At 38.5% G+C, this 22963-nt stretch overlaps 1 protein-coding gene across 1 annotated transcript in view; it reads right to left on the reverse strand.

The window, feature by feature from the left end:
* Nucleotides 1-17588, reverse strand: part of SLC5A8 (solute carrier family 5 member 8) — a 54581-nt gene extending 36993 nt beyond the window's left edge. Inside the window, exons 1-6 of the mRNA XM_047067309.1 lie at nucleotides 17238-17588; nucleotides 12286-12351; nucleotides 10094-10145; nucleotides 5457-5524; nucleotides 4283-4437; nucleotides 1475-1615 (exon numbers count right to left, since the gene is read on the reverse strand). Of these exons, the coding sequence (XP_046923265.1) occupies nucleotides 1475-1615; nucleotides 4283-4437; nucleotides 5457-5524; nucleotides 10094-10145; nucleotides 12286-12351; nucleotides 17238-17588 (833 nt within the window). The remainder of the gene's footprint in view (nucleotides 1-1474; nucleotides 1616-4282; nucleotides 4438-5456; nucleotides 5525-10093; nucleotides 10146-12285; nucleotides 12352-17237) is intronic.
* Nucleotides 17589-22963: the final 5375 nt, after the last annotated feature.

Raw genomic sequence — 22963 nt, forward strand, 5'->3', positions numbered from 1 at the left:
CCTCCGAGCTCAGGGATTCTGCCTTGTTAAGGAGACCCACTGGGCCGTTCCAAAGGAAATTGTTTTTTATTAAGAAAGCTCTAAAGCTCCAATTCTGGTCTTTTAGTTATAAAATTGGGCTTTTTGAGTTTCATGTTCCCAAAGAAACAGAAGAGTATGTGCACAATTAATTTGGGAGAGGCATCAGCTCTAGCATAGATTTAAAGTCCAGTGGATTACTGGAAGTATAAATTACATTCCTTCAAAGTTCCTAAAAATACCAGAACCTCTAAGCTCACTTTTGGGGTATTCTATATCCAGTTACTGTGCTGATTTTCTTGTAGATCTTTTATTACAGAATGTTCCAAAGACAGATCATGTTTAAACCAATTTACCCTCAATATATTGAGTTCTGACATGTGACATCACAATATTTTCATGTTTTCCTTTGAATGGAAATAGAATTACCATTCCTCATCCTACTTTAATCATGCTGTTACTCTTAAGCTATTTGGAATTTTTAAGTTCCTAAATGCACGTGGGTCCAGTTAGCCTTATTTACCAGCATGGGGAATGGTGGTCACCACACTGATCTGAGGCTTCCTGAGAAAGAACCAGCCACCATTTGTACTCTTTTTTCAAGCCATGATGGGCTTGAGAGTTCCCTGATCATGTTATCCTTCTGACATCTGGGCTATGTTCAAATCAATGTCTATCTGGAATGCTCTCCCACTATTCTCTACCCGCCCACATACGGTCATTATTCAGGATCTGCCTGCTTGAGAGGAATCTCTCACCCATCCTCTGCTTTCACATCCTATGATCTGAGATAGAAAATGGAATTCACATTTACTGGCCCCCCTACCATGTGTGTGCTGAACACAGCATTTTACAATACCTCTCATGAAATATATAATATTTCTTATGCTCATTTTGTAAGTTCAGAAACTGAGACTCAGGGAGACTAAGTAACTTTCCCATGATTACTCAAATAGCAAGTGTTAGAGCAGAGGTATAAATCCATGACTATGTCTGAAAATAAAACACACCAACACGTCCGTCAATATAATGTCCTTGACCATTTCTTCTAGCATTTTATCCTTCCATGGAACTGTTATACTTTTCTAGTGTTATTTCACTTTTTTGCATATTTGCATATATCTTCCTAACTAGATATTAAGGCTCCTTCAAGATAAGAGCCATATATTTATAATTTTTTATCCTCCATAATTCCTTATACAAATAGATACACAATAAATGCATTATTTGATAGTATTTGTTTTAGTAAATAATTCATATAAATATTTCAAATTATCTGGTTTAAAATATACAGTGCCACTTTGTTTTACTTGATCCTTTTATAACTAAGTATCATTTATCTCTTGGAATTTCATGATACATAAGACTTAAACCTGAGCAAAGTGTGACTAATGAAAGAATTTCAATAAAGACAACTGATGGTTATTAATGATTTCTATACCATAGTTTGACTTACATTTTTGCCTGGAATCTGCTTTTACAGGAAATATATCTCTGCACTTGGGATTGGTTGACACCATAGATGCTGGTCCATGTGAAGGTCCCTCCTATAACAATTGTCCAGAATGTATGTCTTTGCAAAGGGTTAGGATTGAAACTAAATGAAAAGGAACAGAAAAAAAATCTGAGCTATCAGCAAAAAAACTATAGAAAATTATCCTAGAATAGTTTTTGGAAGCAAGCAATGTATATCTATGTAAATATGGATACATACATAAATATGTACAAATTTATGAAGTAATAAAAAAGGTAGAAATATTTCTAGCTTAAGTTCCACGAAATAAAAGTGGATAATTTCAGAGAATTGGAAACTCTGGGTGGGACTGAGGAAAAATGAATGTTCTAATTATTCTGAGATTTTATAAAAATTTTCTCCTGTAGCTTTAGTAAATTGTTATTTAAACAAGTCTGCCATGCTGTAATTAGAGAAAAATATGAAACTAAAAAGAGAAAGCAATAAAGAGAGGGAATTTCCTAAGTGCACCCTAGCAATAGATATGGTACTGAAATGAACACAAAATTAACAAAATTTTTTGTTATACAATGCATACGTAATTCTTCTCTTAGCACATGTACAGTCAGACTTCTAATTTATATTCAAGATCAAGAACTCAGTTAGATAATGCAGTTTAAAGGCTTTTGCATTCTAAAATTACTATGTCAGTGTAATCATCCTTTCTTAAAATGCTGTGTGCACAAGCTAAATGCTAATAGTGAAAAGTCACTTTATGACATATACTTAAGCCCAAAATATTGTCACAAAGAAAGCTCAACTTCCACATTTGATATGTCTTTTAACTTTTCTTAATGTGTTATCTTAGAAGGAATAATTCTATTCATCTATGATATACAATATGAGCTTCACAAATTTCTGCAAAATTGGCTTTCAAAGAAACTTTCTAAAAATTGTGAAATTCTGCAAATCCATCTCAAATCTTATATTTAAGATTAGTTGAAGAAAGTGTTCTAATTTTATACATATCCTGGCATTCTTATGGAAATACAAGAGCCTCTATTCCATTCTCTAACTTTCATATTAAAGTTTAAGAGTTTCAAGGGTGTTGACCCTTTATCCTACAGAGAAAGCAACTACTATATTAGCTAATGGAAATCAAGAGCCAAAAGGACTCAGCGAGCTACTTGAGGGAAGTAAGACAAGATTTAGAACAGCCAATTTAGTGGTTTTAGGCCATATACAATATATATGACAACTATAGATCATACAGAAAATACCAACACAGAATCCTTCTCTTATCACCACCAGAGCAGATATTTTGCCCACCATATTCTCAAACATATCTGAATAACAAGGATACACAATAATGCTTTTCTTATCATTTAAAGCTTGGCAGGCTCCAAAATAAACATCATGAAAATGTCTAATCTTTTACTTTCAATAATCTCTCATCAATGTAAAAGGTGTCACTTCAATGCAGCAATAGGGGTTGCCTTTATACACAGTGACAATTAACTTGCAGAAAAAATTATTGGTTCCAAACCTTCTCCCCTCAATCTAAGCCTACTAGGAAGAGATTTGGGAGTAATCAAGATCTTCTGCGTGGCCACTGATTGTTTCTGCTTCTTGGTATCCATTCTCCCATCCTCTAGTAATGGCAACCTAAATACGCTTTGGGAAACAACCATTGCCCCATAAAATAGTCTAAGTGGTTGTCAATACAAAGTCCTGCTCTGCCCCAACTAAGGTATGGAATCATGCCCAAGCTAGGACAATTGGAGGTGCTCTTCCTTGGAATCTGAATCTTGAAGTAGTCATAATAATAATAGAAAATAGTTGAAATTGATTTGTCATAATTCAACTCATCTCTGAAAATTAACATGTTGTCCCTGTCCAATTTCTGAAAAATCTCTTCTCAAATGTTAGTGCCATTTTCAAAAACTAGAAGAGAGCCACCAAGTAAGAAATGCTTTTCTTTTTTTCTTCTTGCCAGTGATTTCAGCTTGTGTGTCTCAAAGTAGGGCTTCTTAAAGAGGAAATATGCTGGTCCAAGTCAAAATAAGCCCCTTTCCACATTGAACATGATAACAAGAATGACACTACTGAACCACAATGGAAGGTATTTTAAATGTTGTTTTAAGTTGTGTGATATATTTGGGATGAAATGTCTAGTTTTCCCACTGGTCTTTCTCCAGGAAACATGAATAACTGCTTAAGATATGCTATATTACACAATCTACTGACACTTGAAACATTAGTCATAAATTTTCTAGTAAATTTTCTAGAAATAATATATAATTTTATATAACATTTAATACATATATACAATTATGAAATATAATAATAATATACTATATATTGTTGGGGCAATATCAATAGAAAAATTCTCTAGGTTGCTTGAAACAAAAAACTATGAAAATGGCAATATGATCTTCTGGTGTTTTTCTCTTAAGAAAGGTTTCCTTTTCTTATTTCCCAACTATCTCTTCTCTAATTACCCTACCCTACCCTTTAACCAATTCCAGATTTAAATATCTGGAAGAAAATTACTCTTTTGCTATCAGTCCTTTCTCAGGAAGAAGGACCATTCTAAGTACCATGTAACTAACCAACTGACTGTTTCAACCCCTTAAAGACTTGGTGGAAACCCCTCACACATTAACTTGTCAGCTTCAATTTTTTGTACTATGTTCTTAGAGGTCTATTTGTTAGAGGTCTAATATAAACTTACTGTTTCAATAAAAAGATTATTTTTATAGAAAAAAAAAAAGGAGAATTCTATTGATCAGGAGGTAAATAGCAACTCACTTCCAGAAGTTCAATCTTCCACCATTATAGGCATCATTTAGAATAGTGCTGATCCCACCTTGAATCACTACAGCCTGTATAATCACAGATGCAAATCCAGCTACCATGATCCCAACTTGAAAAACATCTGTCCAGACAACTGCTTTAAGACCACCCTTTGAGGAGAAAAGTATATTAGGATTAATGCTTTTATCAGACATTATTAATAATCTACATGCTTATATGCTATGTTGGATAAAAATAATGAAAACATGGATCTGGGCCAAGAGGTACATTCAACGTAGATTGTAAGCTTGGGAGAACCTTCAAGAGAAGGTGAGATTTGAGCCAAGCCTTCAGACAGAAGCAGAGGCAAAGATGAAAGGTCATCCCAGAAGAGAAAACAGCATGGGTAAAAGCATAAAAAGTCAAAGTACATAGCATGTTGAGTGTAGCCAGGTATACATTTTGAAGCAAAGTGGAATGGTATAGGTAGATTGTTGGGAAGAAAATTCAGAGTCAAAATGCAAGAGGCATTTTCATGGACTTTATCCCATAGGCAGGGCTGATATCCAATCAAGTATGCATATAGAAGGTCATACCAGTTGTTGAAGTACTAAAATCATTTTGTACTAGCCACTACCAAAAACTTGCCAAGAGTCTCTCTCCAGTTCCTATGTCCTTGGCTGAAACATCCCTTCCCGGAGATCCCCATCTTGTAGAAGATCCAGCAACTAAAGTCTTAAGACCTAGTATGTCAGGGATGCCATGAGAGTTGCACCACTGCTAAGAACTAGCATCCATAATAATACCAGTGTCCATACTATATGGATGTTATATATTTTTACTGTAACTCCTACCTATAGGCAATGAGAAACTACCTCAGGTTTTGGAGCCTAGGAATAATATGAACACAACTATAATAATTTAACAACAGTAAAGATGAATCGGAAGACAAAATTCAGGACCACTACAATGGTTCAGATAAAAGAAAGAAGTTTCAGTTATGATCAATGTTCTATAAAGAATCAAATTTTTCCCCAGATTGATATTTCTTACAAAAAGTTACACTTGTGGGAGATAAGAGTAGGATATTACACATGAACAATGCAGTTTGCAGAACACAACTACTGGAATTTTCCATTTTGCAAAGCAAGCAGATAAAGTGAAAAGAGAAATAATGTCCTTGACATACCAGTGTGCAGTAGAATGTGCAGACCACACCTGTCGCCACTACTGCACCCCACAGATCAAATCCTGTGACTGTGAAAGGAAAAAAGAAAATGCATGAGTAACTGTGAAACGTGTATAATAAGAATACTTCTCAAAAAATCATCATTAGGAATCTATATCATTTGTAGAGCACCTATCTTCTCCCTACCTCTCTACTCTTGCCTAAAACTAGGTCCAAATCTCATAAAATGTCCCCAAACAAGTGGAGTTTAAAATTTTACTTGCTGAGTTAAATGGACCTAGTTTCTACCCTCAGACAGCATCCCTAGATCCAACATTGGCTAAATAAAATACATGAGAAAGCATTTCTATTGTAATGAAGCTAAGAAACAACTTGATATTGTGAGGAAGTTAACTAGACTGAATGGGGTCATAGAGTATTGGTCATCATGGTTCAGTAAACACACTATTCTACCACTCCTCGAAATGAGTTGTGCATGTTACTAAGATGGAACCAAGAAGGAGAAAAGTTGTATAATTTGCCACCATTTACCTAAGAAGTGGAGAGGCATACTGTATTCTTTTTAAATGGAAGGATCACAACTCTACCCACAAATGTGATAATCTAGATAAAATAGACCCATTCCTTGAAAGACACAATGGGCCAAAAGTCATACAACAAGAAATAAATTATCTCAATGGGTCTATATCATTAAAGAAATTGAATCAGTAATTAAAGACCTTCCAAAACAGAAAGCTCTAGGCGAGGCAGGCTGACTGGTAACTTCTAACAATTTAAGGAAGAAATTATACCAATTGTCTACAACCTCTTTCAGAGAATAGAAGCAGAGGGAATACTTCCTAACTCACTCTATGACGCCAGGATTTCCCTAATACCAAAACCAGGTAAGACATTACAAAGAAACTACAAACCAATATTTCCCAGGAACACCGATGCAAAAGCCTTCAACAAATTGAGGATCAGCAAATTGAATCCAAAAAAAGTATAAAAAGAATTAAACACCATGACCAAGAGGGATTTATCCCCGGTATGCAAGGCTCGTTTGATATTTTCAAATCAATTAATGGAATCTATCAAATTAACAGACTGAAAAAGAAATATCACATGATCATATCAAAAGATGCAGAAAAAGCATTTGACAAAATCCAATATCCATTCATGATAAAAACTCTCAATAAACTAAGAATAGAAGGGAACTTTCTCAACTTGATAAAGGCTGTCTACAAAAATCCTACAGCTAACACCCTATTTAATGGTGACAGACTCAAAGCTTTCCCACTAACATCAGGTACAAGACAAGGATGCCCTCTCTCACTATTTCTTCTCAACATTGTACAAGAAAGGAAATAAATGGTATATAGATTGGGAAAGAAGAAATAAAACTCTCTTTGTTCATAGATGACATGATCATTGATATTAAAAAAAAACTCCTGGAACTAGTGATTATAGCAAGTTTGCAGGACACAAGGTTAATATACAAAAGTCAATGTTTTCCTATATAATAAATTAGCCTCAAATGTGGTAACTTTAAGATGTACCTTGATTCAAAGCCAAGGCAGCAGCACAACTGAAATAACTCAGACATGCGTTCATTGTGGAGTGGGCATGTAAAATGGTACATTCATTTTGAAAAACTATTTGCCAGTTTCTCTTAAATTTTGTACATGAACCTGCCCTGAGCTAGGTCATAATAGGTGTATGTTTAACTATACTGCTTCCAGGTGTTCACCCACTAGAAATAAAAATGTGTGTCAAAAGAGAATCCCCAGACACACGCTAACAGGTTCTACAAGACGATCAAACTTGGTCTTGGTTATTGATGAAAATGACCCCACTGCTGCTGATGGCAATGCTGCTGTAACCAAAGAGATGCTGCTCCTCCTGGGGGATGGGGACACATCACCCATGGAAGAACTGGAGTAAGCGCTGCCCCAAGAATTACTTGTACAGACAGGTATTCAATACTTTATCTTCATTCTCCCTGATAATACATTCAAGGATGTTTTTCTTCATTTTTGTTAACATTTTAAAAATCTGTATGGCAGGACAAGAACCACTTTCTGAGGGTGATGCTGTGATAAGTAGGAACTAAAACCCAGCTAGTTTTCCTTTTCTATCTAGTTCCATGTTGGCTTATTTTAACAGGACAAGGTAGCATTTGTTGCAAGATGTAAGTAACCTAGCGTTAACTGCATGGTCTGAAGTGTTTGGCTACCTAGCAGATTCCTTAGTAAGACCAAACTTTTTGTAACTGAAGTGTTCTGAGCTATCCCTTGATGTTTAAAAGAAAAATATTGGTTCAAATACCTTTCACCTTCTAGGATCTACTTTTTAAATCTTCTATCCCCTGTGGTTGTCTACTACATGTGACAGGCCTCTAAAAACTAGTATGTTAAACTGAACTGACTTGATGAGAGTCACTATCTATAGAGCTTGTTTTCCAAAGAAAAACATTGTTTGAGGTAGCAAAATTACAAGCCTACGTAGGTATGTTATAAAGCTGTTCAAAAAGTAACTCAGCAAGTTTTGTGAGTGAAAAAGTAGTGCTCAAGTCACATTCTGCTTTGAGGTTGCAACAAATACAAAGCAAGACAAAACAAAACCTGAACAAGAGTGATCTTAGTAGCTCTAATTCAGAGTAGCCTAAAACTGGAAACAATCCAATACCCATCAATAAGAGAATGGATAAACAGATTTTGGAGATGCATATGATGAAATACAATAAAAAGGGGGGAAAATCAGGGATATCTGAACACTGACTTCATATTGATGATACCAAAAAAATGATTTTAATATTTTAGATATGAAAATGGTATAGTTGTATTTGCAAAACACATGCTGGTACAAACTTCCAGTTATAAAATACATAAGTCCTGGAGGTGTAATGTACACCATGCTGACTATAGTTAATAATCCTATAATGCATATTTGAAAGTTGCTAAGAGAATAAATACCAATTTGCTCTCATCACAAGAAAAAGAAATTTTTTAACTATGTATGGAGACAGATGTCAACTAGACATTGTGGTGGTCATTTTGCAATACATACTAATATTGAATCATTATAGTATAATACAATGTTATATGTCAATTTTACCTCAGTGGAGAAAAAAAAAGCATATCCTTATTTTTAAAAGACCCTGAATTCAGATGAAATGATAAAATATCTCAGATTTACAGGAAAATAATCTAGTGAGTGAAACAGAGTGAATTAAACCAAAAGTTGATCATTTTTAGTGGAGTTAAGGACACACTAGAGTTTACTATGCTATTCTCTTTTTTCTAGTATATGTTTGAATTTTTCTATAATTTTTAAAAAAATTAAAAAGAAAATGATCAGACCCAAAGAATGTTAAGATCCATTTCAGTTAAACAAGTTTCTCTGGAGCATCTGTTGCACATCCAGTACTATATTTATGCTGGTATATACTGCTTTGGTCACAGTAAAATACACAATTGATATTCAAGCGGTCAAAATGCAGTCTCGGGTCCTAATCCCTAGTGAATGGCACAATAACCTGATAAGATCTGAGTCCTCAATTTCTTCACAGATGGAAAGCAGTACTCTCTTACTGCCATAACTGTACTTTAAAACCCTAAAGCCAACATCTTTAGTTACACTTAAGGCCAATAGGTAACTTATGAAGCTTATAGTCAGCTCTTTATACATGAAATTGACCCACTCATGATGTTGGTAATATTGACATGGAACATGCCTGTCATTCAGAATTCAACAGCACATTATATCATGGAATTCTTCTTTGTAATGATATAGTTATACTTTATAAACTTAGGTTATAATTACTATCTGTCTATCATGAAATCAAGAAATGAGAGTGTGGATTTAGCAGGGTTCTTCCATTTTATATTAACTCACAGGAACCGAATCCCATTTTTCCCATCAAAGTCCACTTGTCCATTTTACAAGGCAGTTTTAGAGATAAATTCACATCTGATTGATAAGAATTCAAAGGATATGGGGTTCCCCGAAAGCCTTTTGCAGATAAGACTAACTAACAGGCATCTTTGGTTCAGTAAACTATTCCAGTTCCATGGCTTTTATCTGCCCAAATCCAAAGGGTAGTTTGTTGATCAGCACCATCTTCATACATTTGTTTAAAAGGATACTATAGCCATCTTTCATTGTGTCACTAGGAAAGATTTGATATTTCAAGTCACACAAATCTCCCTCTCTTGAATTTTGGACCATGTTAGAAATGGGAAGAAGAAAAGTTTCTCTCCCTGCCAGATTTCATGATGGAACTGAGCTGAGTAACACAGAAGCCTCTTGACTATGGGCGCCTGGTTACAGCTACCAAGGAAGAAAGTGCAGCCATTCATGACTTAGACTACAGGGGGCGTTCATTGTGAAGGAATGGAGCGTGGCTGGTTGGTACATCCAAGATTCACTCCTCAGTGAGGTCTGCCCTCTGATTAATCATAGATCTTTTGGAGCTATTGACTCAGGAACTCAAAGAAGCTGCTAGAGTAAACACTTAAAGCCATCTTGCTCCCCTCAAGTTGATGCAGGTTACTGGAGGCATTCCTCCATCTTCCCCCCTCCCCAAGGAAAGAATAAAGTCTATTTAAAAATGAACCCCCAAATGTGGTGACATAATTGTTAACTCTAAAATGTACCTTGATTCAAAGCCAGGGCAGGGGCATAAATAACAATTCCAGTATAGAGAATCTAGGGGAAAAAGAAAACCAAATATACTGTATGAATTATAAAATAAAATATTAATTTTTTATAAACTCAATTATGAATTAAAACAGTAGTTTCAGTATACATGATAAAATCTGTAACTTGAAAATGTTATTTAAGTGAAGCTGATTCTTCTTTACCGTTTGTGATGTGGTCATAGATTACGGAAATCTTTTATGGCCAATTTTGTTAAAAATACGGACTTATCAAAAATAAAAAAATAAAAAATAAAAAATAAAAAAATAAAGTAAAAATATGGACTTTTCACATGGTGCTCAGTGCAGATAGTCATTGATCCATCAACTGAAGCTTGAAATCAATTTTCCTCGATCTAAACAATTAAAAGGAAAGAAAAAATACAAACCTAAAATTAAAAAAAAAGATGGTTCCTCATTCATATGCCTTCAAACTATTGTTAATCACTGCATACTTAATTGGGAAAAACAGTAATAATTTTGGAAACTGGTTTCAAAAAGTTTGCATGCTAATTAATTAAACAAAACTATAAATTTGAACTTAAAAAAACCCTGAAAGCCAACAAAAACTATATTCCATCTTTTTGATATTCTATATTATTTTTCATTCATATATCTAACAAATATTTATGAATCTGGGGCACAGTAGTATGATAAATGTGGTCTTTTTTTCTCAGGATATTATTTTCACTGCATTAGATTTTTCAAATACTGTATATCGTATGTATATATTCATATATATTCTATGTGATTTATTTTATAAAAACATATGGTTCTATGATTCTCTGTGATTCCATGTTTACTCTATAAAGACAAATGATGAAAAAAGCCATATTATGTAGTATTTGAATGTTTGATTATACTACATGGATAGGTCAATGGAAGTAAGTCCTTCAAGTGGGAGATGGTAAAGCTTTCTTCTTTTTGTAGTAATGAACTTTCCACAGTCATTATCCGGACCAACTTGAAAATTTGAAAATATGACCACAGGCCACCTTCTTGACACTTGTTCCCCACTTTTCATCTCTGTAGGCATTTCTAAAAATGATCCAAAGAGGAACTAAACAGTTGGTAAATGCAAGATACTGGCCTCAATTCTTTGTCGGAATCTCTACCAGACCCCAAAGGGCTCCTTCCTTTTACACTGGAAGTGTTAAGGACCAATCTAAGTTATGCAATTTACAGAGATAAAAAATGGAGTCAAGTTAAATAATTTACAAAGGCACTCTGTTATGCTATAGCAAATGCTTAGGGTTGCTTGTAATTGGAGAATTGAATTACCAATAGGGATGAGAATGAAAACTCCTTCCTAGATCTCCATTAACAAACCCATCCCTCTAAAAAGCATTTACCTGTCAAGAGGAAGATCGATATAAATGATGTGACAATAATCATGACAAGCCTCCAGCAACCTGGATGAAGACTGGGAAGTGTTCTCTGTCATTCACTGCTTGGCAAATCTTTGCTTTCCATTTGTGGCAATCAGTAAATCTATATTTGCATTTACTTATATTACCTGACTTGTACTTGGCTTTAAAAACTCCAGAGTGCATAGTTCTGTTGTTTTATACTCGATGACCACTTCAATTGGGGCATAAGTTTCTGCTTTTTAAAAGAGAGCACTGATTCACTTTTGTAAGCATGCTTTCAAGCAAATGAAATTATTTCCTCGTGTCTTCCTATGTCAGTTAATTTTTACAAACCTGTACTCAACAAGCTGCAAAACACTATGAAACATACTACTTGTTTTCCCTTTGTTACAATTCCTACCATCAGCTCCTACAGCTCCTTCAAATATCTTTGTCATTTCAGTAATGATGACATCTCAGTCACTTTGGTGGGCAGAAGCAGAGATGGGAGAGGAAAAAGCATGTGCTCCTGAAGCAACATGACTGTTAGTTGATTAATGTAATACTTAGCATTCACTTGAAACATTCTGTTTTCCAAGAAGTGGGGCATTTGCTGAAACACGGTTTAATGATCTTAAGAGTTGATGCTGTATAACAGCAAGTGTTTTTGCTTTTTTGTCTCCTATTTTCAACATCTCTTTCTTATGTTTCATTCATTTACCAAATAAGCTTGGCCCAGATGCTTTAGTTCAAACATTTCAGATGACAAAAGGTAAAACAAACTAATGGAGAGTAACTTACCGTTAGAACAATGAAGAGGACTGTTCCACAGAGACGAACACATTTGTTAAATCGAAGCTCTAAATACTGTTTCCAAAAAAGTGAAAAATGGTTAATACGTGAAAACTTTATACTGTTGTGAAACATCAGCTGCTCAAGAAGTAAAGGGGTTAGAAATTTAAAGCAACCTCATAAGATTTGTATTCTGTATTCCTACTTTACTACTCTTTTTATTTATATACGGCAAAATTAACTCTTGTTTTTTTTTTTTTTTAATTTTTTTTTCAACGTTTATTCATTTTTGGGACAGAGAGAGACAGAGCATGAACGGGGGAGGGGCGGAGAGAGAGGGAGACACAGAATCGGAAGCAGGCTCCAGGCTCCGAGCCATCAGCCCAGAGCCCGACGCGGGGCTCGAACTCACGGACCGCGAGATCGTGACCTGGCTGAAGTCGGACGCCTAACCGACTGCGCCACCCAGGCGCCCCAACTCTTGTTTTAAAGTGCAGTCCATTAGGTACTAATACATACAGGACAATTCCATCACCACCAGAAAACTCTGTTATGTTGTTCCTTTGTAGTCAAACTCTCCCCCTACCCCTAAACCTTGGCAATCACTGATCTGTTCTCCATCCCTAGTTTTGACTTTTCAAGAATATATATAAGTGGATTATATTCTGCATTTATAGAATGAGCAAAGTGCCATTCTCCCCTTTGTCTTGGTATGTACTTTAGATATTTCCCTGATCCATTTGGGAATCAACCTTTCCCACTGCAGGCAATTGTGATGGAACTGTCTATCAAGGTGCCCTGCCTCTTCTGACCAAGGGATGGTCATATGACCCAAGTTCAGGCAATCAGCTTCTCTCTCCAATGGATACTTAAATCTTAGAGGCATAATATAAAGACAGAAAATGGCTGGAGCAAAAGAGGACTGATCCTGACAGTGGCCTGAAGAGGCCATCCTGGCTTCCATCCTTTTCACAGCCTCTTTGCTCATCTTTTCACTCTCGGATGGGCTACCCCTGTATCCTCCCAAATAAATTATTTTTTATTTAAATCAGTCTATGTCAGTTTCCATTCGGGGCCAATGAACAACTGCCAATTCTTCCTACTTTCCTTGACATCTTAAAATATAATCTGCTTATCTCCTATAGTATATGTCATAATATATTATAGAGTTAGAGTCATAGAATTTTAGAGCTGGAAGAAAGCTAGGTTCTCATTCTCTAACTTGAATATTACTCATGTAGAGAGAATTTTAAAGCTGAAAACAAGTCTTTTCATAGAGCAGGGGAAAAGAAAGAGGAAGGAAAAATTGACATTAAGTAATAATCAGAGGCAAGGACACCAGATATTTTTGCTCCATAATCACAGGTGACAGTTGTAGAGTACTTGCTATATACACTGTCCTTCCAACAATTCCCAGAGGCCAGTACTACCCATCAGAGCAGAGGGCACTGGGGTTCAGAGAGAACACCAAAGTTGCAACCTAACAATTCTCACAGCCACAATGCATGTCTAGGACCATTTGATGCCGAAATCTTGGCAGGGAACCACTACATTATTCCAAATAAATAGGCAAACTGACCATGTCTCTAAGACTCAGAGTGAGCGAGTGGCACTGACGCATGGTAGGACCTTCAAAAAACAACTAACAGGTAAAAAACACACAGCACAGCATAGTTTTGGGGAGGAGTTCCAGCCCTTGACCCAGTCCCAATCATGACTCCACAAGCTCGGGGAAGTCACTGGAAATCTTAGGCTCCTCCTCTTGAAAATGAGGATCACAGTACTAATCCTTTCCCCTCTTACTTTGCAGGGCTTTGGAGACTATCAAGTGATATAAATGGATGGGGAAATATTGTAACTTGTTATTCAAAAGTAAGACATTAAAAATTGGCATCCAAATCCACAGATAAATATAACGCATAATTATAAACATACATATGTATTCAAAATAAATACATATGAATAATATATATAAATACATATAATTCACAAAAATACATATATATTTAGGGATTATAGGTTATATATATATACCTAGACAACTCAGTTCCAACACACAGATTTTGTGGATCCAGAAAGATCCTGAAGAAGTGGTGAACGAAATTGTATTCCTGCATTACATTCTTATCTGTGGGTCTGGAAGTGGCTAACACCTATCAGGCCTATACTTTAAAAGCAGTGATAAATAGATAACAGACATGCTTCCGAATAGCCAATTCTAGCTAAAGAAATATAAGTAGGAAGAGATTTCATATTTGAGCAAGAATACCAGGGTATATCACCCAGCGCTGGACTTCTTATTCTGTGTAGGTGGTGCCCTCTGAGGCATATATAAACAAATAGAAAAGAGTTACAGGAGAGTGTTTGCTATGGCCAATCATCAGGGACAAAGCATGTTATCTTAACTTCCCTGACCCCAGCTGCTGGGCACCCACCAGTCATGCAAGCTGCCAGCGTGCCCACAACTCTGTGTGTTCTGTTCTACTTCCCTTGTTCTCTCTGTACTCTTGTAAGCCCTGCTTAAGTGTTATAACAGACTCACCAGAGGCTTCAGAAGCAGCCAGTATGCACCACTGCACAGCCTCTAGGCATGTGTCTACTTTGCTTCACACTCTTATGTAGCTTAACTTACTCTGAGTCTCTCTGTCTGCAAAATGGGGCTCTCTTATAAGGATTGTTTTAGTATTGAGTCAGATAATGTATGTGTGTAAACCATGCAGCCCAGTGCCACACATGTATTAAGCATTCAGTAAACATTAACTTCTTGCCATTTTTAGCTGAACTCTGCTAACAGCCTCCACCGCTGGAAACCGTATGGGTAATCTCTTTCTGGTTGAATTAATGCTGCTGTCCCGAGGAGGCATGGGTCAGTGCTTATGAGAGGAGCATTCATCTCTGGGGACTGAAGTCCTCTTGCCAGGTTCTTCAAACCCTTTCTGAGTTTTGGAGTTGGTTGACTATAGATCAGAGCTCACAGACTCAAACTGCCTAAGGACTCATAAAGTAATATACACAAGTGGATTGGCCAGGTGTTCATATATTAAAATGTTGGACTATTCCTCACATCCACTAAGAAATATGTCCTCTCACATCTCTCTCAAAACCAAGTACTCCCTTCACCCTGTCCATGTTCCCTTTTGCATTTTTGAGAAAGACAAAAATGCAGATGAAGATTTCTCTATCATGAGAAAGTAACCATGCAGCTACGAGAATTAACAGGAAGTGAGAACAATGGCTGTAAAACTGGGAATTGATCATGGAATTCACCCCAGGGAATGTGAGCCCAGTGTCACCAGGCTTCTAAGTTTTCAAAAGAAGCTAGAATCTGGAATTGTATTTGACTTCTCAACATCATAAATGCTAAATTAATTTTCTTTCAAAACACTTTAAGGGTCAAAAAAAAAAAAAAGACAGAAAATTAAGATTGGTCTGGGGCAGCCAGTTTGTTAATTTTGAGCAAAACAGAGAAATTCCATTCTGCTCCCTTCTGGGATGATGACCGAACTCTCCCAAACACAATGACCAGAGTGAGTGGAAGGCATTGCTGCCCCAGGGGTGCCTCGCCCTGGATGGCATCACCACAGCCCAGGCAGTTTGTCACTAACACTTGTTGTGCCATTGAGGCCCCGCAGCCAGCACCAGTTGAACCAGCCTCACTAGGAAACCACCTTCCAGTGGCTCTGGACTGGAGCAAAAAGTACCTGAACTTAAGGCTAAGAATGGGTGTCAGAGCCCTCTGGATAATGACCTGTGCGAGAGGAAACTTCTGCAGGTTTGCCCATGTGCCTCATGGGTTAGTGCCTGGATGAAGAGACCACTAAGGGTGCTGAACTGCACCCCCACCCCGCTCACATTCAACAGTTCTTTAAATTAAACCAAACATTCCCTCCCTCTCCAAAGCCCTTTCCTGCAGACAACTGGAGAAAACCTATAACCAATGGAGCTGTGCAGCAGGAAAGATGGTTTTATTTATTGATTTAAATTGGAGTTAGTTAACATACAGTGTAGTATTGGTTTCAGGAGTAGAACCCAGTGATTCATCACTTACATATAATACCCAGTGCTCATCCCAACAAGTGCCTTCCTTAATCATTTTTCCACTGAGAGAAAAGGCAGAACTGTTTAAGAACCTTTCAGCCAAATCTTCCCAGCTATCCCAAGATAACCATGTCTGCTACTGTCACCACAAATATTTATGGCCCACGTTTTTCCAGCACTCACCCAGCCCCTGACACTATTCTGAATGTTACCCTTGCATCATCTCATTTAATCCTCCCAACAACTAGATGAAGTAGTTGGTATTATTATTTTCATTTTGAGATGAAAGAAATGGGCACAAAAGGTTAAATAAATCATTCAAGGTTACCCAGCTAGTAAGGGGTAGACTCTGATCTCAAATGTAGGTACTGGGACAGGAGTTACAGCACCTTACCCACTTGGGCATGTGCCTCTGGAGGGTGTGTGTGTGTGTGTGTGTGTGTGTGTGTGTGTGTGTGTGCGCGTGTGTGGAGGGGCAAGGAGGGGAGAGTGCACAAATTCTTCCCAGACGATCCTGGGAAAGTGAGTGGTGCCTATGGACCTGAAACAAGGGGATTCCTTTCAAAGAGGAGAGGCTGAGATTTGAACAACTTACCCTCCCCCAGATAAAAAGTTTTTAAATCTTTCCCCTTGACTCGGAATCAAAGATGTTAAAGCAGAAAGCGCCTTAGTGAGCACTAATCCAAATCACTCCGTTTACTTTGGAAGCCTCTCTTTGTCAGTGAGCTCCTGAGAGCAAATTCCAAGATTTTTGTGGCCTTCACAGGACACCTCTCCCCAAAAGGGGAGGGCAGGGGAGGTAATGGACCTGGACAGGGAGATATTTCGATGTGGTGGTGAGTCTGCCCCCAGGAAAAATCCCTCCAAGAGCCTGAAAAGTCCTGCCCCCTCCGCTCCCCCCCTAACCCACCCTCACCCTTTACCTCGTAGGTGCTGGTAATTCCCAGTTTGTAGAACACCGGGAGGAAGACCTCCGCGCTGATGGCCACCACAAAGAAGTAAGTGATGGCAAAGATGCTGAATATGGCCCCAAAACGGTAGACCTCCGAGGGGGTGCCCAGGACGGTGACGGCCGACATGAAGCTGGCGGTGAGGGACAGCGCCACGGGCACGGCTGTCATGCTGCGGCCGCCCATCAAGAAGTCCTTGGAGGTCTGCTGGCCGCCCCCCGCGAAGGCGTAGTAGATGCCGATGGCGGCGGAGATGAGCAGCATCGCGGCGAACACCACGTAGTCCCACACCACGAAGGTGCCGATGCCCCGCGGCGCGTCCATGGTCGCTCGGTCTCCCGGGTCCTGCGTTCCAACCGTGGCCCCGCGGCGCACAGCCCGAGCCCGAGCTTTACCTCTGCGGCCGGGCGCTCACTTCTTATTCCCCGCGCCGCGGGCGCGGCAGGCGTGGCGCCCGCGGGGATTGGAGGCGTCCTCCAGGTATCGGTCCCCGCCGGCTCCGAGCGCCCCGCGAAGGGGGGGACGTGGCTAGGCGCGGAGGCTTCTGCACCCACCGCAGCCGGCCGAGCTCGTCTAGCCACGCCAAGCCCTCACCGGGGTGCCGGGCTCGGGGTGGCCGGGGTCGCCGAGCGCCGCGGACACCTGGGAGAACTGGCGCCTCCAGCCGCGTCCCGCGAACCCGCCGGGAGCGCGGGGCCTAAATGTTACCAGGTGGCACCCGAGGGGACGCACCATTTAAATAAACAGGCGACCGATGGGGGAGCGCGGGTCGAAGGTCAGTTGTAACACTTGTACTTTTCGCTTTCCGGTTCAACAGTCCGGGTCCTTACAAGAAGATACACCTGGGGTTTTTACATTGCCTTCTTTGATAACTTGATGGGCGTTTCAGGTGACAGTGTGCGGTGAGCTGAGGTTCCAGTCTTTAGGCAGGTAAGCAATTACAAAGGAGAGGAAGAAATCTGTGCTATTGGTGACTTTTTTTTCTCCTTTAAAGAAAATATTATTTAAATTTTAGTTAACATACAGTGCAATATTATTGGTTTCGGGTGCCTTTTCATTCAATAAACATCTCTGATCCCTACAATCTCTCCTAAATATGATAGTTTCTATTGTATTAATGGTTTAAGGAAGACTTAAACCCTGTGACATATAACATGCTTGGTACTTTATCCATTAACTAATGTAATTCTTACAATTACTCTTGAGGTAGGAATCATCTCCATTTCTTAAAGGAGGAAACTGGCTTAGGAAGATTAAAACACTTGCCAGGGGGGCGCCTGGGTGGCTCAGTCGGTTAAGCGTCTGACTTCAGCTCAGGTCACGATCTCACGGTCCGTGAGTTCGAGCCCCGCGTCAGGCTCTGGGCTGATGGCCCAGAGCCTGGATCCTGGTTCCGATTCTGTGTCTCCCTCTCTCTCTGCTCCTCCCCCGTTCATGCTCTGTCTCTCTCTATCTCAAAAATAAATAAACGTTAAAAAAAATAAAAAAAAAAAACACTTGCCAGGAAATGGTGGGGACTAAGATTTTTATTCAAGGTCTCATATCAGAATTCGTTCTTTTAATTGCAATGCTATGCATTGTAGAACCCAAATGTAGATAGGTGTTAAATATAGGCATAAATATGTACACTTACGTGAAGACACCTGAAAGCATATGGAAAACAAGGTCATTTCCAGTATCAGTACTCAGGACATATTTTAAGTGGCTTCCCTTGAAATATTACTAACAATACATGACTCATGCTTGTAAAGCAACATGACTCCCAGGTTTTTCCTCTGAAATAGACCCTCCAGTCAAGTGTGCCCTGGCATAGGTCTATTTCAGGCCAACCTTGTTCATTGTCATACATCTTTATAATTTACCAGGTGATCCTTCATAAGCAATCCACAAAATGCATTTAGCCCAGCCCAGAATGTAAAGAAAACTATACCAGGTTTTATTTTTTGTGAACTGGCATTGTTTGTATAATATTTTTAAAGGGAAATAAAGAAGGAAATGGAAGCTAAATCCAAGTAATTCAATCACTTACACAAATATGTGGCTTGGACTTATATCCCAACTGTGTGAAATTTACTATCTTTGCACTTATGATTTTCTCTTGTTCTCACTGCCTGGCACTCAAACTCCTCACGAAACAGCATCTTACAAGCTTTAAGGTACAGCATCCACTGTATCTAGGGCTCTTCCATCTCCGCCCAGAACTACGGTGCTTTACTTGCAAGGACAGCTCCTATCAAGACTCACTGAGCACCACCAGTGTACCTCACCCCAGTTAGTGTCCTGCCAGAGGGCTGAAATGACATGGTCTCTAGAGGTGATGGACTCTGCTTACATAAAGAGGTGCTCTGGTAGCAGTGGAGAGACAAGAAGTCTTCCCATCTACTTTTTAGGCATTTCCTTTTCAAGTGGATCACAAAGTATGTTTTTAATCCAGTTAAATGTGACCTCCTAGCAACTCAGCCTACACTATCTACCCCTTGACTAGCTCTCAGGCATCTTATCCTATCACTTTTTTTTCCCCCCTACTTGGTCTACTATCTTTTCACTGTTCCTGGAACATGCCAAGCCTGTTTCTATCTCAGGACCTTTGCATGTGTCTCATCCTCTGCCTTTAATGTTCTTCCTTCAGATATTATCATGACTCCCAACCTCACTTCATTCAGGCATCTGTTCAGATGTCACCTCCTCCAAGAAGCCTTCCTTGACCACTCCATCTGAAAAGTGTATCTATCACCTTCTACTCCTTCACCTTGCTTAGTTATTCTCCAAATACTTTGTGCACTCTGAAATTGTTCTGTCTTTACTTTGTCTTCTCGCAGTGGAATAGACGCTCCGTGAAGGCAGGGACTTTATCTGTTTTGTTCATCACTATATTCCCTGGGTAAAGAACAGTCTGGTACATAATAGTCATCTAGAAAATTGTTGAATATATGAATAGACGAAGGAAAGGATTATTAGAAAATCCTCTCAAATATATTGACTCAGGCCTATTTTTAATGTTTCAAATTTCTTCTTTTTCTATGTTTTCAAAGACATTTGGAGGAGGTTGTGGTGCAGACCCCCCTACACACACATAGTGAAAAATCCACGTATAACTTTGACTCCCCCCAAACTTAACTACTAATAGATTACTATTGAGCAGAAGCCTTAACAGATAACATAAAGTTTATCAACACATATTTTGGATGTTGTACACATTATATACCATATTCTTACAATAAAGTAAGCTAGGGAAAAGAAAATGTTATTAAGGAAATCAATAGAAAGATAAAATACATTTGTAGTTCTGTACTGCATTTATTGAAAAAAAAATCCATGTATAAGAGGACCCACAAAGTTCAAACCTGTGTTGTTCAAGAGTTACCTGTACTTATAAACACATAAAAGTGTATAATATGCCTATTTATGTAATGCCTTGCAACTGCACAGTTCATAAAAGTTTTATAAGTATATTCACATTTAATATTTTGTGAAAAATGGTAGTTTAAACCACAATAGGTACATATATACTCCCCCCATCCCCTTTTTAGTGTTTTTTAAAATTTATCAAAATATCTTTTCTCCCAGAAAATCATTTGGTGGCCCTCAAAATCGGTCGCCTGCTACATCTGAAGGCCATAGACATAGATATTGAGAAGTGGGCCAACAGAGCCAAACAGATTTCCCCAGACTGAAGTTAGGATGGAATTTTTTTTTTTTTAGTTTATTTATTTATTTTGAGAGAGAGAGAGAGAGAGAGAGAGAGAGTGAGGAAATGCACAGGAGGGACAGAGAGAGGGGAGGAGAGAGAGAATCCCAAGCAGGCTCTGCACTGTCAGCACAGAACCCAATGGGGAGCTCAAACATGAGATCATGACCTGAGCTGAAATCAAGAATCTGATGCTTAAGCAACCAACTGAGCCATCCAGGCACCCTGGGAATGAACTGTATATGATTCACCTCATGCGACTGGGAAATGTTTATTTGCCACCTATCCTAAAATAAGGAAACAAGAATGGAATTTATATTGAAAATTACAGCATTGCATGATTAGTTACTTTACTGCTTTTGGAGTAACGTTATCGAATATAGGAATTTTTCTGAATGGCCTCTGTAATTTTTTTTTAAAGCAAAATAGCTAGAGGGAAGCCAACGAGAATGGACTGATACACGAATTATTTTCAAGTGGAAAAAGGACCTTGAATGCACTATTTGTTATAGCTCATGTGAGGATAGAAGCTGGTCAAAGAGTTCCTGAATTTTCACAAGAAGACATAACCATTCCTGTGCATCTTGCAACACGGCCCCCAATTTTTCTCTCCCCTCTATGATTCCTTTCACTTGTAAATGATCTTATCCCGTTTCTTCATATTATATCATACCAATAATTTAAGGTGGACTCAAATTGTCAAAGTTTTTCATGAAATGTTTTACTACTCCTAATCCTACCTGTTTCACAACCAGCTATCTTTCCTTCTTTAGCCCTCTTAGCATGTTTATACTCATTTGTTGGCCTTTATGGTGGTAACAGTATTGCAGTTGTTTTGACCAAAGTTCTTAATGCAGGAATATCTTAAGGATTCCATGAGTCCAAAAGCAGGAACTGGAAAGCCATCTACATGCCTGCCTCAGTTTTTCCTCTTTCTCCAGATGCCTTCTCTGCATTGCCACAGGTACATGGTCAAAAATGTCCAACCCAGTGCTTATCTACACTTAATTCAGTAGACAGCAGAGACCCATTAGCACCTTTGAATTCTAATTTTAAATTACTGGGAGAAGAAATCCAATTGGTGCAGTTTTGGTTACATGTTCCTAGACCTTTAATCCAATCATCTCTGGCCAGAAGGGAGAGATTCTCACTGTAGGCTGCACAGATTCACCTTGAGGGTAGGGAAGGGGGTCTAGTTCTCCACGTAGGAGGATGGTAAATTCTGAAAGGTGTCTCCTTTATTAAATGTCTGTGTCATTTTATTATCTCCTGTGGGTGGAAGATAAACTCCTTGGAAAAAGGGACTGTGCTTGCTCATCTTTATAAACCTCCAGACCCTCGCACTGTTTATTGCTTAAAGAAAATGCTAAACCTATTGTATTGATCACACTTGACAATGCTTGTTGGCATGAGAATTTCACCCAAATTTCTAAAAGTGAAATCTGGAAATCTGAGAGTGATCTTCTTGGATCCTGAATCTAGATTTACTCATATGCTTACCCATAGGAGGTTGGGGGGGGGGGTTCTTTTCTCTTGTTTTTGAGAGGAAAAGTAAAGGAAAGGGTACTACCAACACAAGTCTTTACTGTCTGCCCATTCTTTACCTTGAAATCACGATCACAGTTACTAGGAGGCCGTGAGAATATCCTTCTGAAATGGCAAAGGAAGATAAGAGCACACAAATTCCTCTTCAGAGTACTTTCTTAACATCCTTCCACTTGGGAGCACTGAGTAAAGTTGGAAATTTCAGGTGAGTACAATTGCCATTGTCATCACACGGCTTGAGTTAGGACAGATGTATATGAGTCAGTACTTAGCATCTCTACCTGCACACACATCTTCTTTTGTTCCTTTCTTAACTGGGTGTCACCCTAACCAATTCAATGTAATCAATTCTGAGTTGTAGTACTAGGTACTTTTATCAAATAATGGAATCAACCAACCCAATAAATTTAGTAGGAAAAGTTTTAGCTAATGTCCTAGCCTGCTTCCTGCTAAGTAATAAGGTCTA

Source organism: Lynx rufus, unplaced genomic scaffold, assembly GCF_022079265.1.
Source record: "Lynx rufus isolate CCGP_SWC_20201006 ecotype Redwood Valley unplaced genomic scaffold, mLynRuf1.p SCAF_7, whole genome shotgun sequence".
Lineage (NCBI taxonomy): Eukaryota > Metazoa > Chordata > Mammalia > Carnivora > Felidae > Lynx > Lynx rufus.